This window comes from Pocillopora verrucosa, chromosome 9 (assembly GCF_036669915.1).
Source record: "Pocillopora verrucosa isolate sample1 chromosome 9, ASM3666991v2, whole genome shotgun sequence".
NCBI lineage: Eukaryota > Metazoa > Cnidaria > Anthozoa > Scleractinia > Pocilloporidae > Pocillopora > Pocillopora verrucosa.
Window position 1 is genome coordinate 8,162,834 of NC_089320.1, and position 15,777 is coordinate 8,178,610.

General features: G+C 46.4%; 3 protein-coding genes across 3 annotated transcripts; 2 read left to right on the top strand and 1 right to left on the bottom strand.

Moving 5' to 3' along the window:
• Window positions 1–1,270: 1,270 nt before the first annotated feature.
• On the bottom strand, window positions 1,271–2,407 carry LOC136283457 (uncharacterized). Its single transcript, XM_066172416.1, has one exon. The coding sequence runs from the start codon at window positions 2,405–2,407 to the stop codon at window positions 1,271–1,273; it is 1,137 nt and encodes a 378-aa protein (XP_066028513.1).
• Window positions 2,408–9,937: 7,530 nt separating this feature from the next.
• Window positions 9,938–11,011, top strand: LOC136283458 (uncharacterized protein F54H12.2-like). Its single transcript, XM_066172417.1, has one exon. It carries the CDS (start codon window positions 9,938–9,940, stop codon window positions 11,009–11,011), a length of 1,074 nt encoding a protein of 357 aa, XP_066028514.1.
• Window positions 11,012–11,596: 585 nt separating this feature from the next.
• On the top strand, window positions 11,597–12,247 carry LOC131784676 (uncharacterized). The gene has a single exon (XM_059101485.2). It carries the CDS (start codon window positions 11,597–11,599, stop codon window positions 12,245–12,247), a length of 651 nt encoding a protein of 216 aa, XP_058957468.2.
• Window positions 12,248–15,777: the final 3,530 nt, after the last annotated feature.

The window sequence follows — 15,777 nt, forward strand, 5'->3', positions numbered from 1 at the left end:
TTTTTATCCTATGACGTCATCATTATCACCATAACAACCTGACCTATGATGTCTTCAATTCTAGTTAGGAGTATTGACTTTTTTATCCTATGACGTCATCACTATGACCCTGACAACCTAAAACTGGGTTGGGTTCGAATGAATATATATATGTCACGTTTCAATCTTTCCAATCCATGTGGTAACCTAAAAAAATGCGCATGCGTAGTTCTTAAAAATGACTTCCCAGTCCCCCTCTCGTGTGAGAGCATTAAACCCGTATCTCCCGTGACAATGGGGCACGCCTCGAGGGGTTGGTTACCTTCGACTTGTGTTTTGATTCCCTCATTGCTACGAAAGATGCGGGTGGGTATCATCGAGTAGTCATCTCAACTCATTGTCGCTGGGACTATTTACACTATTTACAATTTTTTTTTGTTTTGTTTTTTTGTTTGTTTTTTTTGCTTTTTTGTTTTTTGTTTGTTTTTTTTGGAAAAAGAGGTGAGATGAAGCTAGGTGACCGTCAGAATAAGAATTAGAGAGAAGTGAGCAGTTCAGACACGTGCGCGTCCTCTTCCGTCCACCGCTCATACCCATACAGGAAGGTTTGGAACGTGTGAGGATTCACCACGCGCTTGTTGTATACCAACTTGTATTTTTTTTGTTGGGCCGTGGTGGACAATTGGTATTCTTGGGCGTTCCTCACGATTTTGTATGGTATGGGTACGGCGGTGATGCGCGCCTCGCCAGACTCCAGTGGGGAAGTTAAGTCTTCTAGCATGCTATTTTTGAGGATTTCAAAATTGACATGTCTCTGCCCCAGACTATTGAGCGTGATGCCCCGAACTTTACAGTCCTCTTTACCTTTATGGGTCTTGTACCCATAGTTTTTTGGACCTCCAGAGGCAAATTCCACTATATAATCGTCTGGGGGCAATTCGTTCTTAAAGTCCCCCAGATATTCTCCCAGTGGTGGCTCGGGCATTCCCTGGGCAGAAAGGAACACGACTGAGTCCGTGTCTTTGTAGAGTACTCGCTCTTGTAAGATGTCGAGAGCGTCATAGAGTTTTAGACGAGCTCAACAGGTCGTGAAACAGAACACGAATATCTTCAGGTTGGGCGAGATGGATTCGTCTTCCTCTTCTAAAGTGTATTGTACTTCCACCCGATCATCTGACTGTATACCAACGTACTTGATTTGGACGATGTCACTATAACAGAATGTGGAAAATTTTTTGGGGTCATCAAATTCCCGGACTTGTGTCTTGTTGGTACGCTGACCAAATTTACCTCACATGGAGTTTAACATCATCTTGGCCAGCGTACGTAGTCCGGGATTTTTCTCGATCTTTTCCGGGTCCAATTCGATCCCCTCTTTGTCTCTGTAATCAGCCAAGTGTCGTTGACGTTTCAGGGGATCGTCGCCCACGTGACTCGGCCACTCGCTGGCCTCTTCCTTGATCTTGAGCCACGTGTTCACGTAGTCTTTGAAGAGCCCTCTGGGAGTGGTTGGGAAATGCCACACTTCGTGTATGCAGACGACTGTGTATCCCTTCTCAATAGCCTTGAGGAGTTCTGGTGTGCACAAGGTCCCTACGAGTTGGCGTTCTGAATCCGTGTGAGTACAGATGGGAGTATGCTCCAGAAAGGGTTTCGACATTTCCTTGGCCACGCAGGAGGCACAGAGCGGAAAGGTGAGTTTGCCGGCGTGACGGTAAGGTAGCACGGGATGGAAGAGACCGTGGGGTGGAAGCACCATGCATTTCGCTAAGCCGAAATAACGAGAAAGGTCTGTATGACCGGGTTGAGAGATGATCTCAGGATGTCCCAGAGGGTACTTACCGTTCTTGTTGACCCACGGGTACAGAGACATGAAATCGAAGTAACGAATCTTTTCCCCGCGAGTCTTGTCTACCTTGTGGTAGAGTCGTAAGGCGTTCGTACAACCTCCGAAGAACGCATCCCGAGGATTTAGAGGGGCTGAGAGATTTAGGGCATCAACGAATGCGCAAACATCTTCGCGTTCTCGTTTCAGTTTTTCCCATTGACACTCCCAAATTTCGACTACCCTGAAACCTCGATTACGCAGTAAGTCGAGTTTGACCTGCGTGCAACAGTACACATCGTCAAAACACCTATCGTCGAGGCGGCAATGGGATTGGATGCAATTGGAATAGCAGACTGGACAACCATGCCAAAAGCAGCCTTGGAACTCGTAGACAGTGTTGGTTTTCTCATGGTATCCGTCTACAGTGTACCGGGAATGGGGAATCTCGTACTCGCCAGAATTGCCCGCATGTCGGATGTAATCGTCTTCATCCGGTAACTGGTGCTGTTGCCAGTGGAGCCATTCCAGGGCGATGCGAGAATGATTGGTGTTCAAGCGCCACCCATGGAGCGGTTCGTTGGCGATCGTGTCAGCTTCCATGCGGTTCTGACGGAGATCTCGGTTGCAAGCAGAGGCGATGGTGATGTGGGAAAAGGGATTGAAGCGAGCCAGAGGCTCGAATACGGACTTGAAGGAGAGACACCCCTGCTTGAGGAGTTTGACGTCAGACTCGCAGTATTCAGTCAACTCCTTTTGGAAGTCGTAGATGACGTTGGCCAAATGTTGTCGAGTATGCCACGCCTCAAAGTCCCGTCGTGCAGATACAGACGACGTCTGGCATGAAGTAGGAAGTGTCAGGAATGCGTCCGACGTAGGATTGATTAGAAAGGGCGTTGAAGAGATGCGGAAAATACCCCTTCTTGAGTTCGGTGAGACCAAACGTCTTGGGAAAGGCCGAGAGCGGCATTTGGAAGAAGGAGAGAGAATCTATAAAGGTGATGCGATCAAAGGTGACCTGCAACAGCTTGGCACCGTTCCTCAACTGCTGGACGATGCGGTGTTGACGATGGTACTCTTCGACGACAAAGTAACTGTCGTACCCTTGGGAGTTGTGGGCCAACACCTTGACCTCTCAGCTGTCCTCCTCCGTCAACGTGTCCAGCCACTCCAAGAAGTCACACATGCACGAGTCTCCCCGGAAGCGGACTGGACGATCGTTGTTCTCGGTTTCGGCCACGACAAGATTCGGAACGTGACATCCCGTGTCCTGCATGGCTCCTCCACGTTTTTTGTCATTGAGGTCGACACCGTCCGCAGGAGGTGAAGGAAGAAGAGAAGTGGAGGGCACATCGTCCTCGTTGGAGTGCACGGTGGCCAAGCTGGCAGCAGCACCACGCAGAAGACGACCAGGTCTCCGTTTGGCGCGACGTTCTGCCCGTTCTTCCTCGGGAGTCTTAGCCACTTGAATGAAGCACCGATGCGACAAGGCTTCGACGTAATGGTGACACGAAGGACACGTGACGTAGCCACACCGGTGTTCTTGTTGCTGTTTGCGACCCACAAGGAGTTTGCAACAGTTGCCGCACTTCCTACGACTCGTACAGATGCTCAGTTGCTGGTGATCCACGGTCTTCCCGCTCTGTGTCTTAGACACGTGATTGGTGAGACACGCTGTCCCACAGAACGTCCGTCTACATGAATCGCAGGTCTGCATCGCCGGAAGACTTCGGCATCGGGCCTTGGTGTAATCCTGACATCCAGTCTAGAGACAGGCACTGCAGTGGTCCGGGTTGTTGTCGCAGGCGTGGTGACCTTGGTTGTCGTAGGGTTTGAGACACCTCGCGCAGAATTAGGTGCCAAAGAATCCGGGTAGAGAAGTGACGACGTCGTAATGGCCGTCGTCGTAGAGGAGGACGAGCTGCTTTTGTGAAGGTGGGCCAAACGACGTCACAACATACCCGCGCGTGGCATCGCAGAGAAGAATTTGATAGTCATAGAGAGAAGGCTTGGAGTTCGTCGTACCCACACAGACCTCAGGGAACTCTCATTTCGTGATGAAGGTCTACTGCATGTTCTGCTTGGATCCTTCTGCCTCTTTTGAACCCGTCCCAGTTGGGGTGTTGATCAAGTCTGGCTTTGGCCGTGACGATGGCTCTGGCGCAACAAAGCTCGTCTCCGTTCTTAATGAGGAGCACGGACAGCTTCTTTTTCTTGGGGGACGTCAAGGCGGAATGGCCGGGTTTCAACTTGCGTTTGCGACCGGAACCCAATGGAGGCGCGCGCACATGCGTGAAGGAGAGTTGGAAGGAATCATCCATTTCGAACTGTTTGTTGGAGTTGAGCATGGCACTCATTTGTTGCAGAAGGGCGTCCACCCGCCCCCCACCTCGAAGCCATTTGTCGGCCGTCAGACCGTGATAATTGTAAGCGTGGGATAGTCGATTACTCGACAGTCCCAGGTACACACGATCTTGGGCCGGGACGTGATGAGACGACGGACGGCAGCATGCAGGGCTTCGGTAAGAGCCGAAGGTACGTGCTGGGAAGGAATGAACGCACTGCGTTGTCTCAGACGTGTGGTGTAGTGTCGCTCTCGCACTCCCATGCGTTCACTCCTGCGATCCACAAAGGGATCCAAAAGAAATTCGAAAGAACCGGGAGGAGCGGAAGAGGAAAGGGCTGCGCCTTCCAGTTGAGATTGATAGGAAAATTGACGGTCAAAAGCTTCACCCACCTCGTTCAATAGGACATCCGCCACGTCTTCTACAAATTCATTCTCGCCTTCTTCGTTCCTAGCCGCAGCTAGTAGAGTTTCATCATCCACGTCTTGTACGAAGCTTCCAAAGTCTGGTGGTCCTGCTTCCATGTTGACTGAGGCAAAAGAGGAATACTGGGAAGGAGGCTATACTTATATACCGAGTTCTACGTCATCACACCATATTGGGAAGCACCTCCATATTAGGACTCAGTATGTGGTGTAGGATGAGGGGAGTATCCCCTAGTCCAACTAGAAGGGTACTGGTAACGAGTTTGTAGTGGTTATAAGAAGGTAGGCTTTTTCGAAGGGACACGTTACTCAGTGGTAGGAGAGACGAACGAATGAACAACATGAATGGAGACCTGGAAGATAATCCCAATTGGGCAGCCTTGTACCTAGAAGACATGATGGACATTATGCAGCACCGAGCGGACTAGGATTCCTTGAGACGAGTGGTACGCTATGCCAAAGCTTACATCCGCGACATGACGGAAGAGGAAGACGACAACGAACTGACGGACAACGAGAAGCGGTTTCTAATCCTGAGGAATCAAGTCATGCGCGCCTTGATGAACTTTGTCAAATTTTGTTACGATGTAGGGTGCAATTGCGAAGAGTGTAGGGTCGAAGAGGAAGAAGAAAAATGTAGCATTTCGAATAAGAACGAAGAGAAGAGAGAAGGAAAAGAATGAGACAACACTCGTTTTTTATTGTTCCGTTTCTTTTTGTTTTTGTTTTTTTTTTTACAATGTTAATGAAACCAAAAATTCGGTAACGGTCTAGTTTCCATCTGAATGGTTCTCTGAAATAAATTGCGTAATTCTTGTGTCATTTAAAGAGTGATGCGTCTGCTTCCCACGATTGTAGTGTTTTGGGGGTGTAGGTAGGGCGGGTGACATGGGACAAATCTCTGTTGCGGGTAGTCGAATTGGTACCACCGGTCAGTGTAGACGCACATGGGTTTTTGTTGCTCCAACGCCATTTGCACGCTCCAACCGGTTCCTCCCTGTAATGTGTGGGGTTTGGTTCTGTCGAAATGTCCGAAGGCCAGCACGAGATTGGTATCCCTCACCACACAATAGTTTCTTTGTAACAGTCCTGTCTTTAACACGTTATTGGGTAGAGAGCATTGCAACGTCTTGTTGGCGCGTAACACGTGCTGCAAACCCTCGTGCAACATGCTTTTACGTCAAAGGTGTGATACGAACGGCGCGGGAGTGAGTGGGCGGAATGATGACGCAAACACTCATGTCATACCTTCTGGCCAATTCCTCAGCGAGAGCATCCACACCTTCGGCGCCCCCAGTGTACAGGACACGCCCATTCAAAATACCCACTTCCATGGGGGACGTCATCCTTAGCATCTCGTAGGCGCAACGACTTGAACAACTGGCACAATAGGTCTTCCCAAGCTTCGTCTCTTTCCCTCTCCGACCGCAATCTGGAATAAGAGCAGAATGATAGCATAATGACGTTCGATACTACAAAACCTGCTTTCTTTTATAGGAAGGACATCACGTACGCTTCGATGCATGACCAAATATGGTCGTGGACATCGACCATTACGATTACACCGAGAAAGATTGGAAAGTGGTTCCACGTCCTGGGCGGGAAAAAGGCAGACGAGAGACTGTAATACCCCAGTCTTCCGCGAGTGCTCTACCCTCTGAAGTACCAGAAGAAGAAGAAGAAGTAATAGAGGAAGGTGAAATCGTACCGGGCGTCGAAGGTACAGGTACGTTTCACTATTCCTCTTTGGATGAGTTATTGGATAGCGTGGAGGCAGATTCCTGGTTCCCATGCCCCATTCATATTACCCAAGGAATGGAAGAACGCAAGTCTAAAAAAGAAACTTGTACGGATGTGTTCCTTCGTTGTAGCCTGTCTACTTGCCCCGTGTTTTGTCCCGCCCAAGACTACCAAAAGTATTACGATCTGTGTCGTGCCCAAGGTCACGATTGGTTTACGTTGGACCATATAGATCGAATGGTGTGCGAATGTGGTCGAAGCCCCACGCTGTCCATTTCCATGTCTGAGAAGAACAGAAACAGAATGTATCTGAGGTGTGCGTTTAGAGAGTGTGACCTCTTTGCATGGTGGAACACGAGACCCTTTAAGAAAACCCAAGAGATACTCATGGCTCACCCTGAAGGTTCTCATTGACAGGTGAACGGTACTGCTGTAGAATTCTCTGATACCATGAAACGAACCCATCCCCATTTGCACGGAGACGTTAGGGTTAGGAGTTAGGGTTAGGGTTAGGGTTAGGAGTTAGGGTTAGGAGTTAGGGTTAGGGTTAGGGTTAGGAGTTAGGGTTAGGGTTAGGGTTAGGGTTAGGGTTTAGGAAAAAGTGTCACGACTTTTGTAGAGAGGTGTATGTCAACGGAAACGCTCCATTTCGTTTTTTTTACGATTAGGATATGAAACAGATGATGATGAATCTCCTTGTACAGACTGTTAACGTTAGGGTTTTTTTTTTTGTTCGTTGTTACAGATGAAATTGGAAAAGATGATTTAGTGGACGTAGGTGTGTTGTGCGGACCTACGTTATTCTTAAAACTTTGCCATTGTTTGATCGTCACGCCCCAAACGAAGGACGAACTCTTAGATGAAGTGTACAAAAGAATTTTTTCATAGTTTTTTCATTTGTTTGTTTTCGTTAGGACTACGATTTAAAGAAGGTGTACCTTCTGATGACGTTTTGAAATGTATTGCCAAAGTGTTGGCCCAGGAAAAGGTCGAAAAGGTGACTCGATTCTTCTGTATTTTAATGGACCGACCTTACGACGATGTATTGAAAGAATTATTAGAGGAGCAATAAAAATGTGTGAATGTCGTGTCTTGGTTCATTTCTTTTGTATCCTATCATGGGTAAAAGACGTAGTGGCAATAGACCCTCACGAAGGAAGAAGAAGAAGAGAACTTCCCAAAAGGGTGGGGTGTCTCTACGTACCGTGAATAGAATTTGAAATCGAGGACCCTCCGCAACAGATAAAGCGGCTTATGTGGTTAGTATGTTGTTGTCCGGACCCGCCCCAGGATTCGGCACCTTGGGAAGATTACTGGGTAAACAAGTTCTTAAGGGGGTCATGGACAATGTGAATCATTATCGAGGTAGACACTGATCATGGAAAGAGCTTTCTATTACCTACACTATAAACTCTCACACTGGGTGTGCATGAAGATCAGGGACGTTGTGTACGAACACGAAACCCTGCATAAACTCAAACCGTACGACTGGGTACCTATGGGCTTGGAACACCACGTGTTTCGCAATGAAGTCCTCCCGCACAGGTTTCCTATACGTACGAGGATCTTCCACATCATGACCTTTATGAGATTCTACAAAGGAAGATATATAAAATACGTTTGGCAGCAATTGTACCTTCAGTACTTTTCAAACACTTGGCTCCTCTACTACGCCTACATCCTCTACCTCAAGTTGCTATGTCTAAGAAGATGGAACGCTCTGGGAAGAAGAAGAAGAAAGTAGAGAACTCGGACGATCAAGATTATAAGAAGAAAGTCTTATTGGATTATTCTACGCCTGGGGTGGTGGGTAATCTGGGGAGTGTCTCAGAGTATGTCAAGGCTCAAAAGATATCGGTCGGGCGTGCCAAGAGAGAATTGGAAAAGAATCTTGCCTATACCCTACACAAACCCAGAAGGCGGCGCGGTGCCTTTCAACCCGTTCTGGTGTTCGACATGGACGAACAATGGGTGGCCGATCTGATAGAAGTACAATCGATTGCCAAACAGAATAAGGGATATCGCTATCTTCTCACTGTCATTGATGTGTTATCCAAATATGCGTGGGTGCAATCGCTTAAGAAGACTGGAAAAGATGTCACCGAAGCCTTTCCACGTGTACTCACCCAAGCCGAAGGGAGAAAACCTCTTAAATTACAAACCGGCGCGGGTAAAGAATTTTACAACGGAACGTTTCAGGAGCTCATGAAACGAGAGAAGATCCATCATTTTTCGACGCACGGGGATGCCAAGGCTAGCGTCGTGGAACGTTTTAATCACACCCTGAAATCCAAACTCTACAGATACTTCACGGCCGCCAACACCCTAAGATTTGTAGATGTGTTACCCAAACTCATCCAACAGTATAATCACACCTATCATAGGAGCATAGGCATGGCTCCTGCCAAAGTCCCACTTTGGAACGTGCAAGACGTATTGCATCGATTGTACGACGGACGCTTGGAAGAAGGGAAATAAACGACGTCCCGTGTTTAAAGTGGGAGATAGGGTATGTCTCAACAAGAGATTCAGATCTTTTAAGAAAGGCTATTTACCGGGATGGACGGAGGAAGTGTTTGTTGTACGTCAAGTGGTTCCCTCTTTGGGCGTCACGACCTACAAGGTGAAAGAATTGGACGACACTCCTTTACAGGGTACCTTTTACGCCGGGGACTTGCAAAAGGTGACAGTGGACGAATCCTCATTTTTTAGGGTCGAAAAAGTGTTGAAACGTACCAAAGATAAATTGTACGTCAAGTGGAAAGGGTATCCTGCCAAATACAATAGTTGGATCCATAAAAACGACGTGAAATAAAAGATGCTATTATTTGTATGTGTGTTGTTATCATGAGAGGAGGTACGTTGAAACGATTCGTGGTGTACACGCCACCTCATCATCCCGTCCCCCAAAAGGGAGGTAGTTTGTATCGGTGGGGACGTCCACCACCCTTTGTGGGTATATGGTCCGGTACTCATCATCAAGTGGGGAGTGGTATGAAAGAAATGGCACAGGATTTTTTGCGAGAAGTGAGGACTGGTATTAAAAGTGGTGTTAAGAAACGATCCCTTTCAGAAGTGAAACGTGGCATAAAGAGAGGAGCTAAAACGGCCCTCAAGAACGAAGTCAAGAGAAAAGTGGCCAAAAAAATCAAAGACATCTTCGGAGAGTAAACTAATCATGTCACGCGTCCGTCAAGTACGTAGTAGTCAGCCTAGAATCGGCGTGGGGACCAACGATCGCATCTCTACCATTCTCCATAGGTATTCGCATAGAAGGAAACAACAACGAGGTGGATTTTTAGTACGACGGGCTCCTTATAAAACATCCTCCTCGCAACGTCACTGTCGCAAACGCACGAGGAGGCAACGACAATAACATGATAAAGTCAGCGCAACATAACCCGAATCTCTCGCTCTTTCAAGTTCCACCCACCGATCTCAGTACGGTGAGTTCGAGATGGGTGAAAATTCCCCCTCTGACGTCGAGTATCACACCCATTCAAATCTACATCGACAAACAATAGGATCTCATTGATTTGTCGCGATCGTTTGTGGAAATAGATGTGGGATTCAAGACAACTGCAGGTGGCAATCTCACATCCCGCAACGACGATGTGGGAAGGATGACTTCTTTTGCCAACAATTTGGCCCATACTCTTTTCAAGCACATCAATGTGAAATGTAATGGAACGCTACTCACTGAACAAGTGGACATGTACCATCATAAAGCCTATCTCCAGACCCTACTGAACAACGACAGAAATGATGGAGACACCATCTTACAAGCCACGAATGGAGGTTGGCGAAATGAAATTGATTCTCCCGTCACTTACACAGCAATGAACGTCAAAGGCGACGATGCCGCCTTTGCGGCACTCTCCGACAATCAGCAGGCTAGCATCAAAGCCCAGAAAAAGGAAGCGAGAGATTTGTATTTGGAAGGAAAGAGGTGTATTCTGCGTATGAAACCCTTTCTGGAAATTTTTCATCAAGGTAAATGGATCATACCCCGCACCAGTTTTGAAATGGATTTCTACTTGAATCCACCATCCATTTTCTCTAATGGAGAGTCTAACCCGCCCACCGAATCCGTGCGCGTGCACGCTGACGACGTTAAACTTTCCTTCTACATGTGTCTCGTGAAACTCAATCCATCCACCTACATGGATATGATGGGCCTCTTGAGTAAATCTGCGGCCCTCTACCCCTTCGTGAGGACAGAAATGAGACAATACCCCCTGGACAATGGAGCCACCTACAAAGAAATCAACAATCCCTTCAATAACAAAGTCCCACAACAATTCGTATTGGCTATCGTGGAAAACTCAGCTTTTAATGGTAGATACGATCAAGATACCTTTGCCTATCAACCAGCAGGCACAGAATACATCAAACAAATTGTAGATGGGGAAGAATATCCTTACGAAACTCTGGAATTGAACACGGGGAATGGTCAAAAGGATGTGGGGGGGTATTACAGATTCTTGGAAGCCACAGGATGTCTCCAGCGTGGAAGCGGAAATATGGTGCGATTCCTGGATTGGGGGTACGGTAAAAACGCCACCATCTTCGCAAATGTCCCTAACGGTAGACACGACGATCCCATCCTATTGCCTAGACCCCAAAGCACGATCAATCTACGTTTGAAATGCGCTGCCCAACAGAGTCAAGACCATCATCCTCATGTCCGAATATGAAGCTTTAATAGAAATTGACGGTATAAATTCCACCACTTCCATGAGTGTGCACTAAGCAGACAGAACGGGATGGTGGTTAACCACCGATCAGTTGAATGCTGTGGCATTGGGGGACATACACTTGAGGAATGCTTTTGTGGGAACCATGGCGTGTGATCAATTACCCGAACATCCGGAAAAATTGGATCGTAGAGCATACATCGTGAATACGGATCCTTCCCACTTACCTGGACAACATTGGTTGGGCGTGTGGACGGAACACGACACCTGTGAAGTATTGGATAGTTACGGACTTCCTTTTTCACATTACAAACATTTGAAACCTTTCATAGCGTGGCTCAATAAATGGTCGTGTGTGTGCAGAAACGATGCACCCATACAGTCCATCAAAACAGCCAGTTGTGGAGACTATGCTCTCGTGTATTTGATGTATAAAGCGAGAGGTAAAAGTATGGAAGAGTTTCTCGAGTTATTTTCTGAGCATGATCTTGTAAGCAACGATGACAAAGTAGGAGACATCTTGGAAGATATTGTAGAGAACGAAATAAAAGCTTTTGAATAAAACAGGCGTGTTTCATTTGAATCATGAGTTGTGTAGAGCAAGGTTTTACGTTTAAGTCTCCTTCGAGCATTTTGGTCGTGGGACCCTCCAACTGTGGAAAGACCACCTTCCTAAAACGTCTCTTATTGGAAAATGAGGACCTTCTCGCCACGCCCTCCAGAAGAATCGTCTACTGTTACGGGTCGTGGCAACCGACCTTTGACATCCTAAAAAAGGAAGGCGTGACGTTCCACGAAGGTGTACCTACCCACGCACAATTGAAAGAATGGTTTGGGGACAAAAAAGGGGGTCTCTTGATCTTGGACGATCTCATGGCCAAAGGAGGAGACGACAAAGATATCCTAAATCTCTTCACTCAGTATTCGCATCACATGAACGTCACCGTGTTTTATCTATGTCAAGACATGTTCCCTCGCGGAAAATATGCCAAGACCATCTCTAGGAATGCTCAATACATAGTGGCGTTCAAAAATCCTAGGGACCAGGTGGCCTTGCGCATGCTCTTACTTCAAATGTATCCCATGACTTGGAAAGACCCGTTGGAGCAATATAACGCATGTACGGAACATACCTTCATTTATTTATTGTTGGATGTACATCCTGCTACTCCAGACAATAGAAGATTACTGAGTCACTTATTGAAACACGAGGGTTGTATCCGTTGCTACAGATAGAGAGAGAGATAAATGGATTCCAGTCCCATTCGAATATCCAATGCAAATCACGACAACCTATAAAGATAACGGACGTCCCACTGTAACGCGCAATTCTACCAGTGTACGGAACCAAGCAGATGGCACGTCCTAAAGGTCGAGCACGCCGAAAACGAAAAAGAAGAGTACAAAAAGGAGGTCTCGTACCATTGGCAGCTGTCATTCCGGCCCTCATATCAGGCGGCAAATCTTTAGCCCTCAGCGGAGCTGCGTACGGTGCCAAAAAAGCCTTGGGTTAAATAATAAAGAAAGTCAAGAAGAAGAAGAGATGATGAAACGCATTGCAAGAAATCTGGATTTTTTTAAATCGATTCTACGCGAAAAGAATCGCCACAGACGACTGGGAAAACTCTTGCATGCCAATAAAGATCAGATTAATGCCGTGAGTGAATTCACAATTAACATGTTGAAGAATAACTTCCCCTTACCACCACACGTCGTGGCAAAATTACGAAAGCACAAAGATAATCTGAGGGAAGTTTCGAAATGCAAGAATTCCTTGAAGATACGTCGTCAAGTGCTCATGAATCAAAAGGGTGGTAGCTTTTGGAGTGGTCTGAATGAAGCGCTTTGTTGTTGCATGAGATGAAAAGAGGTAGAGGTTCATTCCATCTTCGAGTAGGGAACTACGACATAGACATAAATGGGGTGACATGTAACCCACGTTTCAAACAGTGGTTTCGTCGTCTGTGGAAGAAACATATCGCCGTTCCTCTTCAACACTTATGGAAACGTACATGATGATAAAACCCGACGAATTTCGTACCTTGGTAGACTATTACAAAGGAAAGATTTCAGAAAGTACCTTACTGGACAAGGCAGCGCGAGTGGCAGCCGAAGCTCAGATTTTGATAGATGATCCCAATACCCCTGCCACCTTGAAAGAACCTGTGGTGAAAGAGATGTTGAAGGAAAAAAACATGTTAAACGATAAACTACGACAAGGACCTTCGGTAGCCATGACTGCCCCTGGAGTCCCTCAACCCCCCGTCGATGACGACAAGATGGATGGGTTACAAGAAAGACTGTTGAAAGAATAGGTAAAATCCATAAATGCCAACACACAATCCATTGTCCCCCAAATCACCCAAACACCTTTGACGGTAAAGAAGGAGGAGCCAAAGCCTAAGAAAAAACGTAAACAAACCGAAGTCGAACGATTGAAAGAGTTCGGTTCGTGGGAACCTTGGGAAAAGAGAGGATACGATCCCTATCAAACATTTCAAGATGACGAAGATGACGAAGATCAATACGCATCAAGCACGAGCCAAGGGAAGGGGAAAAAGGGGAAAGGGAAGAGCAAGAAAAAAAGACCGGTTAAAAAAAAGACCGGCGGGGATCCTGGTATAAACCGTTTAGATCGACTCGCCAAACAGCACGATATCGATTATTCTCGCGCCACGAGTCACAAAGACAAATTGATAGCCGATCGTAAAATGGTGGTGGGTATCGATCGATTTCCTGGAAAAAAGACAATGACTGAAAAGATTGTGAAAAAGATCATGCAGGGTAAAATAAAATTAGGTTTGTAACGTATCCATGTCTCATTCTTGACTTTACTTAGCAACGCAATGAATACCTCCTACCCCGAATCCGGATTTTACGTCACTCTTCCCAGCAACGACAGCAGCATTAAGGCTTTTCCCGAAAACAAGAACAATTCATGGACGAACGTGTTACCGGTACCTTTAGACATGGATGGTGAGTGGGAAATGGGGTTAACGAATATTGCATTACCTACAGAATCTCTATTGAGTGAATATCTCTCCACCCTTGAGGATAACCACGGTCTTTTGAGAACATCGCGGTGTATTTTCAATACTACCGGTGGGAATGTCACAGTCGTAACCACAGTGTATTACAAAGATATCAAAGAAAAAAGGATGGAAACTGTACACAATTTACTGCAAGCACTATTCGAAACCGAACGTTGCTTACTCATCGATAGTTTAGACAGCGGTTTTCAGCCAAACCCCACAAATTACCATAAGCAATTTGATGTATCCTTCAACAAGGAACAGGAAGAGTGTCTCATCACCACCACAAACATTGGAGACGATAGCATAACTCCCCAGAAAATGATACAAAATGTTTACGTCATGTTACGTGACGACTTCTGTTATAAGTTCGGATGGGTCAGAGACGTCGTGATAAACAATGGTCAGGCATTGACCACTGGACCTAATCTAACAAAGCATTTTCTTCATGACAGTAAGGGATGGATAGAGTCTAAGACAGTCAGATCAAATCAGAATAGATCTCACGGTCTTAAACACACCACCATAAATGGATTCAAAGGAATTGTATTCTATCTCGATTCTATTGCGTGGACGTTCACACGTACCGTAACCTGCACGTACAAGAGAGGTCCGTCACACCGTGCACTCTACGTCTACTCATCGCTTTGTGCTCCAACCATCATGGGAAATGAAACGACCGATTTATTGAGACAAGTGGAGTACTGTCCTACGTTGAAAGGTCATTCGTGTTACGAACCGCATTCCATTCAATACAAGCGTCTCCGGAACAACCACATCTCCTTCATCGAAACAGCTATAACAGAAACAGACGAGAATAAATTAGCTCAGTTCAACGAAGGTCCGTCCATACTCACCATTCATTTCAGACGTGTGCGCTAAGTGTCCAAAGATGATAAATCACTTCTACGTTACATTACCTAGCAACGATGGTAGCATCAAATACTATCCACAGAATACGAATCATTCCTGGAAAAATCGCCTCTCGCACCGTATCGATCTAGAGGGCCATTGGGAGGTAGGATTGGCCAGCATCAGTCTACCGTGCGAATCATTATTACAAGACTATCTACAAACCTTGAAAGCTGACAACGTACTTTTACGAACTGTGCGCAAAGTATACAATACCCTGAGCCGATCCTACGACACAAAAATCACCATAGTTCGTTACAAAGATGTACGAGACAAAAGGTTGGTGACCGTACACGATTTGCTTGAAGCTCTCTTTGACGTGGAACGTGACTATTTTGTCATTGCTTTGGATAACACGTTCTACATCAATCTCACCAATAAACACTTACAGTTCGATGTCAGCTTGGATGAAGAGAGCGAAACGTGTACCCTCACCGCCAAGAACATTAAAACTTCCACCCTGAGTTTGGATACGGTGGCTGCCTTCGTCCAAGTCATGCTACGCGAGGATTTGTGTCGATTGTTCCAATGGATACAAGATGGACCCCCTGCGTCGGGTGGGACACCCACCATTCAAAACGGAAATAACTTGACTCTAGAGAAAAACCGTCAGGGTTGGCACGAATCCCTTTCCAAACGACAAAGTGGTGTTCGTAAACATTCCCTCACCCTCTACGACTTGTCTTATTCCCTCAATTTCAAAGCCGTCGTATTTTATCTCCACGAAGTGACCTGGACATTCCTAAACACCAAGATGTGTACCTACAAGAAAGATAACAAACCCAGGAGTTTGTACATGTATTCTTCTCTATGCAATCCCGT

Bases quoted from the DNA above. Each gene is read 5' to 3' on its own strand.
- LOC136283458 (XM_066172417.1), top strand. From the start codon at position 9,938: ATGACTTCTTTTGCCAACAATTTGGCCCATACTCTTTTCAAGCACATC.
- LOC136283457 (XM_066172416.1), bottom strand. From the start codon at position 2,407: ATGGAAGCTGACACGATCGCCAACGAACCGCTCCATGGGTGGCGCTTG.
- LOC131784676 (XM_059101485.2), top strand. From the start codon at position 11,597: ATGAGTTGTGTAGAGCAAGGTTTTACGTTTAAGTCTCCTTCGAGCATT.